General features: G+C 40.4%; 1 protein-coding gene across 2 annotated transcripts; it reads right to left on the bottom strand.

Moving 5' to 3' along the window:
- Positions 1-280: 280 nt before the first annotated feature.
- LOC107072649 (uncharacterized) lies at positions 281-10,597 on the bottom strand. Of its 2 annotated transcripts, XM_089174061.1 has the most exons (4): positions 9,471-10,597; positions 8,783-8,839; positions 5,733-5,761; positions 281-5,186 (listed from the first exon to the last, which is right to left on the bottom strand). In XM_089174061.1, exons 2-4 carry the CDS (start codon positions 8,805-8,807, stop codon positions 1,260-1,262), a joined length of 3,981 nt encoding a protein of 1,326 aa, XP_089030187.1. In that variant the 5' UTR covers positions 8,808-8,839; positions 9,471-10,597; the 3' UTR covers positions 281-1,259. The 2 variants fall into 2 exon arrangements, with proteins under 2 accessions (XP_089030187.1, XP_089030186.1); XM_089174060.1 differs by having other exon boundaries at positions 8,783-10,597.
- Positions 10,598-13,474: the final 2,877 nt, after the last annotated feature.

The following is a 13,474-nucleotide window of genomic DNA, read 5'->3' as shown; positions in this document are numbered from 1 at the left end:
AAAATGGAAAAAGATAGATGCAAATGGACTTGCAAACAAAAATGTAATCTTTCAAAATATAATTTCATATAATATAATTAATATAATTTAATTATATTATAATAATATATAAAATCTTTCGTTTCTAATGGATATATATAGGTACTGGTAGTCCATTCAAAATCTCAGTAAGATTCAGACTACTGATCCATATAAAAGTTGTTAAGAATTATATTCTATCATATATTATATTATTTATTATAAACGAAAGTAATATTACAATTAAAGAAAAAGGAATGAATGATTCTTGCAAAGGCGTTTCCTTTATTTCACATATTAAACTATACATAATGGCATCCCACGTAGGAGTCTCGAACCATCTTTATAAAATTACGCATATGGATGTGTATATAATATGAAAGTGTATAATATAAAAAGTAGAAAATTATACTATAATTACGTTAAATCTCATAACTTGAAACACAAATAAGGATGATACTGATCGGAGAATATTATTCGGATCTTTGTTTAACGTGTGTCTCCTTCATTTTATCAAAAACAGAAGAGAATTAGATATTAAAGATCCGAATAATTGCCTCTATTGATTTTGTTTCTTAATGATATGGGAGTCGATTTAATAATATATCGATATTACATATTAATATCGAAATAAATAAATATATATCGTGTGATAATACCTTGCGAGATACGTTCCAACGATCTTTTCGTTACTGTTCTCTCTAATCGAGCTTAATTTTGTCTAATTCTACGAGTTATACTGCTACTAACTTTCTGTTACGAGTAGATGAATTTGAAAATATCTGTAATAACATTATAATTATTCTTTTTTTACTAAATATTTTTTAAATATAAAATACTTCCATTTGAGTAGATATATACAAAATAATATTAACTTTTACTCTCTTCAAGTATTATTTTCCTATATTCAATTTTTTGCATTATACAACAAAACGAAAAATTGATTCAGCGATCTATTAAAACTTATTTTGCAGAAAAAAAGCGAAATATGTAAAAAAATTCGAAGAAATTATTTATACAACTCGTACAAGAAAGTAAAAAATAGACTTACTTAATGGTAACATTAAAAATTACATTAAGGAAACCTGAACGACGAAAGAAATATCCATCGAAATGAATACCATATTACTTAACTTAGCTAAAAAGTAAGAAGGCTTGTATTTACAATATGGTTCAAGTATCACCAACGGCGATTGTTAGGCGTTAAATTCTAAAATAACGCAGTTAAAAAATTCATAAGATTAACCGACTCGAGGTGGCAAGTATTCGCGATCTGGTTTTGAAGGCCCTTGAGGCGGGAATGGCGTTCCTCCTGAGGACGGTTTATCGTCAGGAAAACCACCAGGTCTCGATGGGCCTGATGGTCCACTGGGAAAGGATGGCCCACCTGGTCTATATCCTGGTCCTCCCGGACCTCCATGACCGCCTGGACCACCAGGACCACTTGGTCCTTGAGGTTCATTAGGTGCTAAGTATGCTGGACCACCTGGATATCCACCAGGTTTTCCATTTTGTCCACCAGGCCCTCCTGGACTACCAGGACCATGTGGTCCTCCACCAGGATAGCCTCCTGGACCTCCAGGTCCGCCAGGGTAACCTCCTGGACCACTTGGACCTCCAGGTCCTCCTTGTCCTCCCGGTCCACCTGGTTTAACGCCTGGATAGGCTCCGGGCCCTCCTGATACTCCTGGTCCTCCTGATCCTCCTGGTCCACCTGGACTACCAGGACCATGTGGTCCTCCTCCGGGATAGCCTCCTGGACCTCCAGGTCCGCCAGGGTAACCTCCCGGACCACTTGGGCCTCCAGGTCCTCCTGGTCCTCCCGGTCCACCTGGTTTAACGCCTGGATAGGCTCCTGGACCTCCTGGTCCTCCTGGTCCTCCAGGTCCGCCAGGGTAACCTCCCGGACCACTTGGGCCTCCAGGTCCTCCTGGTTTACCACCTGGATAGCCTCCTGGACTTCCTGGACCTCCTGGTCCACCTGGACTACCTGGACCATGTTGTCCTCCTCCGGGATAGCCTCCTGGACCTCCAGGTCCGCCAGGGTAACCTCCCGGACCACTTGGGCCTCCAGGTCCTCCTGGTCCTCCCAGTCCCCCTGGTTTACCACCTGGATAGCCTCCTGGACTTCCTGAACCTCCTGGCCCACCTGGTCCTCCTGGTCCTCCTGGCTTACCTGGATAGCCCCCAGGACCTCCAGGTCCACCACCAGGATAGCCTCCCGGACCACTTGGGCCTCCTGGTCCTCCTGGTCCTCCTGGTTTACCGCCAGGGTAACCTCCCGGACCGCTTGGGCCTCCCGGTCCCCCTGATCCTCCCGGTCCTCCTGGTTTACCGCCTGGATAGCCTCCTGGTCCTCCAGGTCCTCCTGGTCCTCCTGGTCCTCCTGGTCCTCCTGGTTTACCGCCTGGATAGCCTCCTGGACCTCCAGGTCCACCGCCAGGGTAGCCTCCCGGACCACTTGGTCCTCCTGGTCCTCCTGGCTTACCGCCTGGATACCCTCCTGGACCACCAGGTCCTCCAGGTCCCCCTCCAGGGTAGCCTCCTGGACCATTTGGTCCTCCTGGTCCGCCTGGTCCTCCAGGTGCACCACCAGGATATCCACCAGGTCCTCCTGGTCCTCCAGGTCCACCACCAGGATATCCACCAGGTCCTCCTGGCCCACCTTGTCCTCCTGGTCCTCCTGGTCCTCCAGGCTTACCGCCCGGATAGCCTCCTGGACCTCCAGGTCCTCCAGGTCCACCGCCAGGGAAGCCGCCCGGAAAACCTCCAGGGCCTCCAGGACCACCAGGAAACATTTCAGGACCTCCCATTATATTGTAGTCATAAATATTTTCGTTCAAATAGTAGAAATTCGGAGCAGTGCTACAGTCGAATTGGTTCCACCAAACACAGACAAAATATTGTTGATGGAAAATAGTTCCATTCGGACAAAGGAAGTCATATGTTTTATTATTGGCACAAATATGGAAGACTTGGCACTGAGCTTCAACATCTGCATAATACCCAGGAAATTGTTGATCTTCACAACGGAAACTTGTTTCGGGAACTTCAGAATATATAGGATAATCACGACCGGGCTCGCCAGGTATAGCAGAGTAATCACCTTCGTCGTACGGCTCTTCATTTCCACCTGGACTTGGACCTACGCCGGGAAAACCACCTGGAATCCCAGGACCACCAGGACCTCCAGGTCCTCCCGGAACTTGTGGGCCTTCAGGACCACCTGGTCCACTTGGGCCACCTGGGCCTTGTAGACCTCCGCCGGGATAACCTCCAGTACCTCCTGGTCCGCCAGGTCTACCGCCAGGATATCCTCCTGGTCCTCCTGGTCCTCCAGGACCTCCTGGTCCTTGTGGTCCCCCACCGGGATAACCTCCTGGACTTCCTGGACTTCCAGGTCTACCGCTAGGATATCCTCCTGGACCTCCTGGTCCTCCTGGACCTCCTGGTCCTCCTGGACCTTGTGGTCCCCCACCGGGATAACCTCCTGGACTTCCTGGTCCGCCAGGTCTACCGCCAGGATATCCTCCTGGTCCTCCTGGTCCTCCAGGACCTCCTGGACCTTGTGGTCCCCCACCGGGATAACCTCCTGGACTTCCTGGACTCCCAGGTCTACCGCCAGGATATCCTCCTGATCCTCCTGGTCCTCCTGGACCTCCTGGTCCTCCTGGACCTTGTGGTCCCCCACCGGGATAACCTCCTGGACTTCCTGGACTCCCAGGTCTACCGCTAGGATATCCTCCTGGACCTCCTGGTCCTCCTGGACCTTGTGGTCCCCCACCGGGATAACCTCCTGGACTTCCTGGACTCCCAGGTCTACCGCCAGGATATCCTCCTGATCCTCCTGGTCCTCCTGGACCTCCTGGACCTCCTGGACCTTGTGGTCCCCCACCGGGATAACCTCCAGGACTTCCTGGACTCCCAGGTCTACCGCCCGGATATCCTCCTGATCCTCCTGGTCCTCCTGGACCTCCTGGACCTTGTGGTCCCCCACCGGGATAACCTCCTGGACTTCCTGGACTCCCAGGTCTACCGCCAGGATATCCTCCTGGTCCTCCTGGACCTCCTGGGCCACCAGGACCTCCTGGACCTTGTGGTCCCCCACCGGGATAACCTCCAGGACTTCCTGGACTCCCAGGTCTACCGCCCGGATATCCTCCTGATCCTCCTGGTCCTCCTGGACCTCCTGGACCTTGTGGTCCCCCACCGGGATAACCTCCTGGACTTCCTGGACTCCCAGGTCTACCGCCAGGATATCCTCCTGGTCCTCCTGGACCTCCTGGGCCACCAGGACCTTGTGGTCCTCCACCGGGATAACCTCCAGGACTTCCTGGGCCACCAGGTCTTCCGCTAGGATATCCTCCTGGACCTCCTGGCCCTCCTGGACCTCCTGGGCCTCCAGGACCTTGAGGTCCCCCACCGGGATAACCTCCCGGACTTCCTGGACTTCCAGGTCTACCGCCAGGATATCCTCCTGATCCTCCTGGTCCTCCTGGACCTCCTGGACCTCCAGGGCCTTGTGGTCCACCACCGGGATAACCTCCCGGACTTCCAGGTCTACTGCTAGGATATCCTCCAGATCCTCCTGGCCCTCCTGGTCCTCCTGGGCCTCCTGGTCCACTCGGACCTTGTGGTCCTCCACCGGGATATCCTCCAGGACTTCCTGGACCTCCAGGCCTTCCGTTCGGATACCCTCCTGGACCTCCATGTCCACCTGGTCCTTGTTGTCCATCTCCAGGATAACCTCCTGGACCTTCCGTAAAACCAGGTCCTCCTGGTCTTCCACTAGGATAGCCTCCATGTCCTCCAGGTCCTTGTGGTCCGCCACCAGGATAACTACCAGGACCTCCAGGTCCACCCGGTCCACTTGGTTTACCGGTTGGATATTCTCCAGGCCCTCCCGGGCCTCCTGATCCACCTGGTCCACCACCAGGATATCCACCAGATCCTCCAGGAGCACTTGGTTTCCCACTAGGATATCCTCCAGGTCCTTCGTCTCCACCTGGACCTCCAGGAACACCGGGTGACGGATATCCTCCAGGACCACCATGCGATGGAGATCCACCGGGAGTTCCAGGAAAACCTGGACCTCCCGGTTTGCCGCCGTGATCACCACCTGGTGTTAGCGGATTGTTAGGTCTAGGGTAACTATAACCCTGTTCTGCCTGAAATCAAAATAATTACATATTGTAATATTTTAAAAATGAGAAAATTTTAAAGGAAGATTTTATCGACGATGGGAACAATTTCATTTGAATTCATCGTTTACTTGACATTTAAAAGAAAATTGCTATATCTCGATGAATCATTAAGGTCCTAACACTTTAGTTTTTCGACTCAACCCGCAACCTACGTGAATCACTTAACCACTTTGAATATTACGTGAGTTGACATTAGGCACTTATATATTCTTCGCGCTTTATGCATTACTATCTCGTGACAAGTATAGCCAGGAGAGTTGACTACAACACGCGGTGATTTCTATATTCTATACTTGGTGTAATCTATCGATATTACGTCATCGTGAAAAGAGGAAGAAAACCGATCGAACTGTTGACGACTTTGTGTTACGAGAATGGCGCAATTGCTAATAAGAATTTCATGCTGGAAGATTAATTTTCATTTGGGTTACACGCTTGTCAAAAAGTAATAACAGCTTCATTTAGCAAATGCATTTATAACGATATATTAAAACGATCAAATATACTCACCGTGCAACCGTGGAAGATAGCTAGCGAAGCTGAAACATATAAACACAGGTATCATTACAACACGCTCACATGTAAGACTGACACGATTCATTAATATTAAAGGAAACACATCGTTCTTATTCACGTGACAAATTATTTGTTCTTCCCTAAATTAATAAATCATTTTATTCATTTTACGTACATATAGGTAATTTAAATGCAAACAGTTGTAAATTATTTTAGAACACTTTCTTCTTCGTTCGTCTAAAATAACAATTCTAGTACTTCTGCAAAGACAAACGTTAAATGAAATTGATTGCGAAAATAGGCAAAGAAAACTCGGTAAAACTTATGCGTATAGAGCCACGCGTACGCATTACACCGATTGAATGTAAATAAAAATAACATAAGTGTTTCTCTGTCTCTTTTCTCATCCTTTGTTTGGTTGGTCCTCTCTAGAAATCATGCTACTAACACGCCTAACATCTTTTATCCTTTTCTTCCTAACTCGTAAAATATCTTCTCTATCTTTCTTTTTATTTTTCTTTTTCTTTTTCTTTTTCTTTTTCTTTTTCTTTTTCTTTTTCTTCACATTTAACGTTGAACGCTGCATGAAAAAGCACGGATTCCTTGTCACGTCTTACCTTCTCTTTCTCCCTATTTCTTTCCCCCTCTATCTCTCTCTTCTTTCTGTCTGTGATAGTCGACAATGTTTCTTAATTAATTAGGCGGGAAGTTATGTCAGAGAGATATTTCAGGCCATTTCTCTCATGTGAGATTCGCACGCAACCCGGCACCGTCACAGCGACGAATTGCGTATGCTTGCTTTTATTACGCGACAATGATGAAAAATAAGATGTGATGGAAGAAAAAGGAGAAAAAGAAAGAAAGAAAAAAAAAGAGAACTCACTAATATTTTTGTTTCGTCACATTGTTACGCTCGTCTCGACACTTTAGGGTTATTGTTCTAAATGATGAAAGAAATCTAGGGTCCTCTCCATCTTGACAGAAAATCACACGATCATCATAATCATCTCTAATCAATTTGTTCAATTTATCCTTTTTTGTTATTATAAAAAAATTATAAAACAACAAACAGATCGTATATGATTAGATAATCTCAATGATCGAGATGATTTAATATATAGATCTTAAGATCGATTTGTTTTGATTTATTTAAAACGTAGTAATGTTGTACAATGTTCAAGCGAATTGTTCGATAAGCCTCTTCGTGTATTTCTTGGTCAACGTAAAAAGAGTCAATCTTTAACGGGGAGGAGGAACAATGGACGATGGAGATCGAGTAACGGTCGAGCTTCGCGTGATCTAAGAAGATCATCTGAACGCGATACGCCGAGGAAGTCTCGCTTGTGTTTCACGTTCGAGAGAATCTTCGAACGATTCGTCGTTACACTTGTATTGCGCGACTAGGTGTTCCGCGAGCAATGGCGTAATCTAACAACTACAACACAACAAATAAAGAAATAGTTAACACTATTGTGATACAACTTTCTCCAAAAATATATATCTTCTTTTGTCTATTTTATCTAACACAATATTTAACTAATTTCGTTTAATTGTATCATTAAAAAATTCATTTCTAAAGTTTCGGCTAAAATATTACAACGTCAGTTTTGCAATAAATTTATTTCTTTATTTTTAATTCAATTTTAATAATTATATTAAGTTTTGAATACTTTTGATAATTATCTTCCTATCATATTTTTTTAAAATATAAATTAGAATTACTCTCTCTATAAATTAGTATAAAAAATACTATGACTTTCACGTTGCATAATATTTTTGTAGATGCGAAAAAAATGAAGGGGTAGAAAAACAAAGGTTAGTCATTCGTAATATTTAAAAAGAAATCAGCTGCTTTTTTTATGAAAACGGTGTAAAGCTTAATGATCTTTCATTATGGAAGAAATGTGGAGCATCCGTTTTCTATCTTACTTCATGTTCATTAGCATAAAGACGTGCACGTAGTCTGTACTAATAACTCAAGGATTAATATCATTCACGTCCCTTTTCTTTCTCTTTCTTTCATTCTCTCTTCCATTTTAAAGTTTGCTAAAAAAAATGAAAAAAGGAAAAGAGAAGGATGTCTGAAATTGCACCAACAGGCCGCATACACTTGACCTTTATTTTAAGTACGGATGATCTTAAGCGTAAAGAATGGCCCCATAAAAATGTAAAAGTCTGCTGGTGGAACAATACCAACTGTTAGGCACGAGGACCATCTTATCTTTAATGTATTATAATTAGAGGAAGTTACGAAAAAGTGGACCTTGTTGTTTGTTGTTGGAAGGTTCGAATGAAATTTCGAATTCTATTTGATTAATTACTCTCTCTCTCCCTCTCTTTCTTTTTATTTTTTCTCTCTCTGTCTATCGTTTTAATCGTCCTTGAACATACACATGAATTTCTGTTTATTGCAAAAAGTCTGACATTAAAATTATTTGTAAAAATGGTTGATTAATGTGTACACATGTGCATAAAAATTATTTGTCTATCCTTCACCGACTTTTCCTTCGATTAAAGTGAATTAATAAAAAATTTATGAAGATAAAAATGTTAATAATAAAATAATTTATCTACGATATCATTGTCTTCGTTCGTATACGTTTTTCTTTCAAATAAAATGTACATTTTAAGAAGCACATGTAAAGATTCACCAAGATGGATGTGAATCAAGGACTACGATGCTACGACATTGTCGAAGAATGTTAATCTGATTGCAATTGAAGTACTAACGAGCGAGAAGATGGTAAGAAAATAAAAAAAAAAGAGAGAGAAAAATGGATACAAATAATGTCTACATCGAAAGACATACGTGATGTCCGCGATCATTATAGAATTTCTTTGCTGTGGACATCGCAATGATTATACGCTTAGGATTGTTTTATTCTATGCTTTCTTCGACATTAAATATACGAAATGTAGACAATTTCCTTCATAAAAATTAAAAAACATAAATTTTATGTCGAAAATAACATAGAATAATTTAAGTTCGTTCTGAAAAGAAAAATAGTTCGAGAATAAAAAAATAAAAATAATTTAGTAATTACCTATCAATAATAATCGCAGCCCCATGATTGGTGACGCTGCTGTTCTTAATTGTTAGCCTGTAAAAAAGAATAGAAAAGAAAATAAAACAAGGACAAAGTCCTTCGTTAGTTTGCTCTTCTTCGTTTCACTTCCGCGAGTAAGAGGGAATTCTAGGAGTTCTCCAATTAATGGGAAAAGAATGGATGAAAATGAAAATGCGAGAGATAGTCGGGATTCTTCGAGATCACTTTTCTTAGAAATAAATCATAAGGAAATGCGGTCAGGGTGATAATTAAGAAAAAAGAATGAAAAAAAAGAACGGACCACTGTACAACGAACTAAATCTCGTGGAGAACCTTGACGCTTTAACACTGAAGCTACTAGTTCCGTTCACATGGGCACTTGAAATTGGACAAATTTGGTGATGTCAATGTCATTACAAAACAACAAGGGAGAACAAAGATACGAGGAATTCTCGACATAATAAGAAAAATCTAATATTTATACTGATACTCGAGATTGATTTGAAACTTATTCAAGTATCCGCACTAAAACGCGATTGTATTATCGATCGATCAAAAAGCAAAGATGAGAAGAAAAAACAGAAGATGAAAAAAAAAGAAAAGAAAAAACAAAAATAAATTGGATAGGAAGAAAACTTGAGGAACAGGTAAAAGAAGAAAATGGATGAGGAAGGTGAGGACTCACCTAACCGATCCGTCGAGTAAAAGACACCGGGATGTAAGTCAGTAAGAATGACTGATGGTGGAGGTGTTTGAGCGATCATATATACTCTTACCGAACGCAACCCCCAACCAAGTAGCTCTGGGTAAACTCCCCACCAACGATTATCCAGGGATGCTTCGTTTATCCTTCGTCGATGTACATACTTACATACTACAACAGACCATGTTAAGTTTACCTCCTTCTCTTCTTTCAGTTTGTCCTTCTTTCCTTCTTTCTCTACTAACCAAGTGAATCCCTCTTCTGCTTTTTTTAGCAGCGCTTGGCCAACGAGGCTATAGGGACGCGATCTCGTTGGCGATGGAGGTGGAGGTAATGGTGGTAGTGGTGATGGTGGTGGTGGTGGTGGTGGTGGAGGAGGTACCTGTGTTAACCGTAGAAACGAAGAAGAACGACAAGGAACGACAAAGTAAGTGACCCACGAACGGTGCCCCAAAGCAAAGCAAGCTAACTAAGGCCTTCTCTGTTGGTACTTCAACCATCCACACAACCTATATCTTTCTATGTATATGTATTTTCTACTACTCTACTACTACAAATGCAATCCATTACCTATCTTTACCCATCTACCTCCTTTTTCCCCCCTCACTACAATCCAGGGATCTAGCGGAGATGAGCAGCCTCGTGGGAGGCTGCGGGGTTAGTGAAAGTGAAATACTGCAATTGGAGTAACGTCTCATCCGATGCCTCCTCATCCTCCTGGTATTCCGTGTTCTTCCATCACGACGCGCGGATCGTTCCCGGCTACGGTGCTCGCGATACTTACAAACGATACGTTCCTTCTTTTAAGAGATTCTATCGATTCGGGTCATTTTCTTGTATGATTTTCATCACTTCTTCTTCTTCTTCTTCTTCTTCTTCTTTTTTTTTTTATTCTTCTAGTTTTTTTTTATTCCTTTAAATATCAGTTTTGAATTCTTTTCATTTATATATTAGTCAATTCCAATAATTATATTGATTATTTGGTGCTGCTTATAAACTTTTTCAAATTACCTACGTGCTTTTATTTCAATCATTTGCTTATTCCATAAATAGTTTTCTATTATTATTGCTATATTTCTAATTTAGAATAATTTTTCCTTTTTTAAAATTAGATCTGCATACTAACATAATTGTACTCCTAGTTAATCTCCAGTTAATTTAATTCTAGTAAATTCATTGACTCATGCAAGGTCGTTCAATAAACAACAAAGAAGATTAAATTATATACATATTCTAATCAGTCCATTTCTATTTGTTCACGATCACTATCACATAAATTATTTTCAATATTACATTATAATTGGCTAATTGTATGACTGACGACTATAATCGTAATACGTTTAGTAAATAAAATGAACGAAGTAACAAAACAGTAGATGATCGAACAAAATCATGGAATGTAAGTACTTCGATCGAGAACGATCTCTCGATGACCCAATCGATGATCCCGGAACTCTCGTGCATGGAATAAAAACCGGATACGCGCGTTCCTTTTAACATTAGACGCAGAGAGAATCTTTCAAAGACAATATTACCTTATTCTATGTTTATAAACAATAGAGATCTAATCGAAAGGACCATCGAACGACCTAAGAATCACGTGCACGAGTCACGGTTAAATTTACATCTATTTATTATACTTGCATTTACTCGTGTATTTACTTATGTTCATTCGTATTTACATGCATGGATTTTATGAATCATTCTTCTTTCGGTTTTGATACGAGAAATAACGTTCACTTCAAAATTTAACACAATTTTAAGCATTAATTGTATAATCGTAATAACGTATCATTAAAAATATATAACAAAGATATATGATAATTGTAATTTGTAAAGCAAATGAATAAAATTGTTTGTTCTAATTTTTATAAGTATTAAAAAAGAAATATTAAGTTTTATTATGAATTTAATTAGAAAAATAAATTATTTCAATTATTTTTCTCTAATTGCAACAAATGTTAGTAATAAAAATATATTACGTGTTTTTATAGGATATTTGATTTATATAATAATAAAATTATTGTATACATACAGTCAAAAGTTGTTAGATAATTTTGAAAATTAATAACCCTTTTTCGAGACTTTGTAAGCTGGTAATTAGATTAGTAATTTGACTAAAGAGATTCAGAAATGAATAAATAATTATTAATTTTCTCTCGATATTTATGTTCCATAATTCTCAATTTATATTTCAAACATATATATACATAGATAAGACATTGATTGAAAATATAAATTTTGACTGTCACTTTGACAATAATTATGATAATTATAACTCAATTAAAAATATACGTTCACTCGTGTTAAAATTATTTACGACAGGAAATTATTAATAGGTGAGATATTTCATACAGAAAATTCGTGATGCACGTTAAAAAAGTATATTATTTATGTATACGTATTAAAACTTCTTTATTCCCATATTTTTTACTCTCTGGCACGTTATTTCGGATAATCAACATTCCTCTACATTTTACACATAATCACCAACATTCCACTCGTGTTGCTCCTCGATTCGATCTATCTAGGGATTTCGTTTCAACGAAATTAACCGATGGGAATGGAGAAAATAATCGAATCGTGGAAAATTGTTACGTGACATAAAATGGTAATATAAAGAAAAAGAGATGAAAAATATACTACTAGCACACATATGAGCACGCGTAGGAGAATCGTTCGTCAGTAACGAAGTTTTCAGTCGATCTGTTACGCGGAAATGTTCACGTGAAGTTAAATTCGCGTTGATTTCCGGATAACGTAAGAATTCGGCCTATTGAATTCTTGTGATTGTATTAAAAACAAGGATTTCCAAGTTTTGGAAAGAATAACTTTTATTTACAACAGATTTACGTTCGGATACAAAACGACTTACAAGCGTAACGGCCAAGATAGAAGAGAGTTTCGGATGTCGAAGGGGCCCCTTTTAAGGGAAATCGGAACAAGGAATGTTCTAGAAGAAGGGCGTTTTTCATAAGTTAGGGGATTCTCATTGGTGTTCTCACGGTGCAGTGGGGGATTGTTTAAAATTCCAAATTTTATGTTCGGCGTGAAAAAGTAGAAACAGATGTTCCTTAAATTAGTATGCAGCGCAAGTGTAGGTTTTATCTACTAGCCCTAGCAGGTTTAGACAGGTTTTCCAAGGGATCAAGATAATACATCTAAGCAGATATGGTCCACGTCGGGCCTAACACTCCCCCCCCCGATAAGAATGAAAATTATAGATTTATATAGAATTTTCGTCAAATTCTGATAATGGAATGGCTAATCTGAAACTACGCTTTCTTTTCGCCATTGGTGATTGTACATGAACGGAAGTACTTGGTCTTATGTCCCTAATACTTTCTAAAGCTATAGAGCACTCTGTGTCTTGTGAAATCTTGTGTTTTCCCCCTGAATTGAAACAGTTGTTATATACTACGGTACAAGGTTCTGCTGATCTTGATAATAATTTGAATATTTTGCATTTGACTCCAATGTACAAACAGAGGATTGCTAGGAGGCCATAACCCGCATAAGGCATCCAGTACCAAGCTGTTTCTATAAGAGTACGAGTTCGTATATGACTACCTATCACTTCGGCCTCATTTACTAGTTCGTCCAATTTTTTGCCATATAATTTAAAGTCGGATGTGTCTATCTTCGGTGATTCTAAGGATTTAAGACTATATAATGTTGCATTATCGATTTTGTTAAGATCGTCCTGTAATGATGTCATATTAAAGTGAATAATATCTAATTTGATTTTCTCTTGATTTTCGCTGTTTGTGTTACTTTGCGCGTCTAATATTGCTGTATCTGTTGCCGCAGTGCAACCAGGTCTCATAGATAATATGCATGGTTCTCTTATAGTAGTGCTGTATAATAAATTATTACAAATGATTTTTATTTCTTGTTCGGTGGGCGGTATAGCAACCCAAGACCGGCCATTTGATAAGGCAATGAATGTGAGTGAGTTTATGACAAGCATGTGAGGTGTGCATTTG

The sequence above is a fragment of the Polistes dominula genome, unplaced genomic scaffold, assembly GCF_049000335.1.
Source record: "Polistes dominula isolate Pdom_NZ unplaced genomic scaffold, Pdom_raw_medaka contig_277, whole genome shotgun sequence".
Taxonomy (NCBI): domain Eukaryota; kingdom Metazoa; phylum Arthropoda; class Insecta; order Hymenoptera; family Vespidae; genus Polistes; species Polistes dominula.
The sequence above is the reverse complement of the archived record's forward strand: the minus strand, read 5'-3'. Positions and strand labels throughout refer to the sequence as shown.

Bases quoted from the DNA above. Each gene is read 5' to 3' on its own strand.
- LOC107072649 (XM_089174060.1), bottom strand. From the start codon at position 8,807: ATGGGGCTGCGATTATTATTGATAG. The intron at 5,762-8,782 runs GTAATTACTAAA...TATATGTTTCAG, and splicing joins GCTGCGATTATTATTGATAG to CTTCGCTAGCTATCTTCCAC. The intron at 5,187-5,732 runs GTGAGTATATTT...TTTTGATTTCAG, and splicing joins CTATCTTCCACGGTTGCACG to GCAGAACAGGGTTATAGTTA.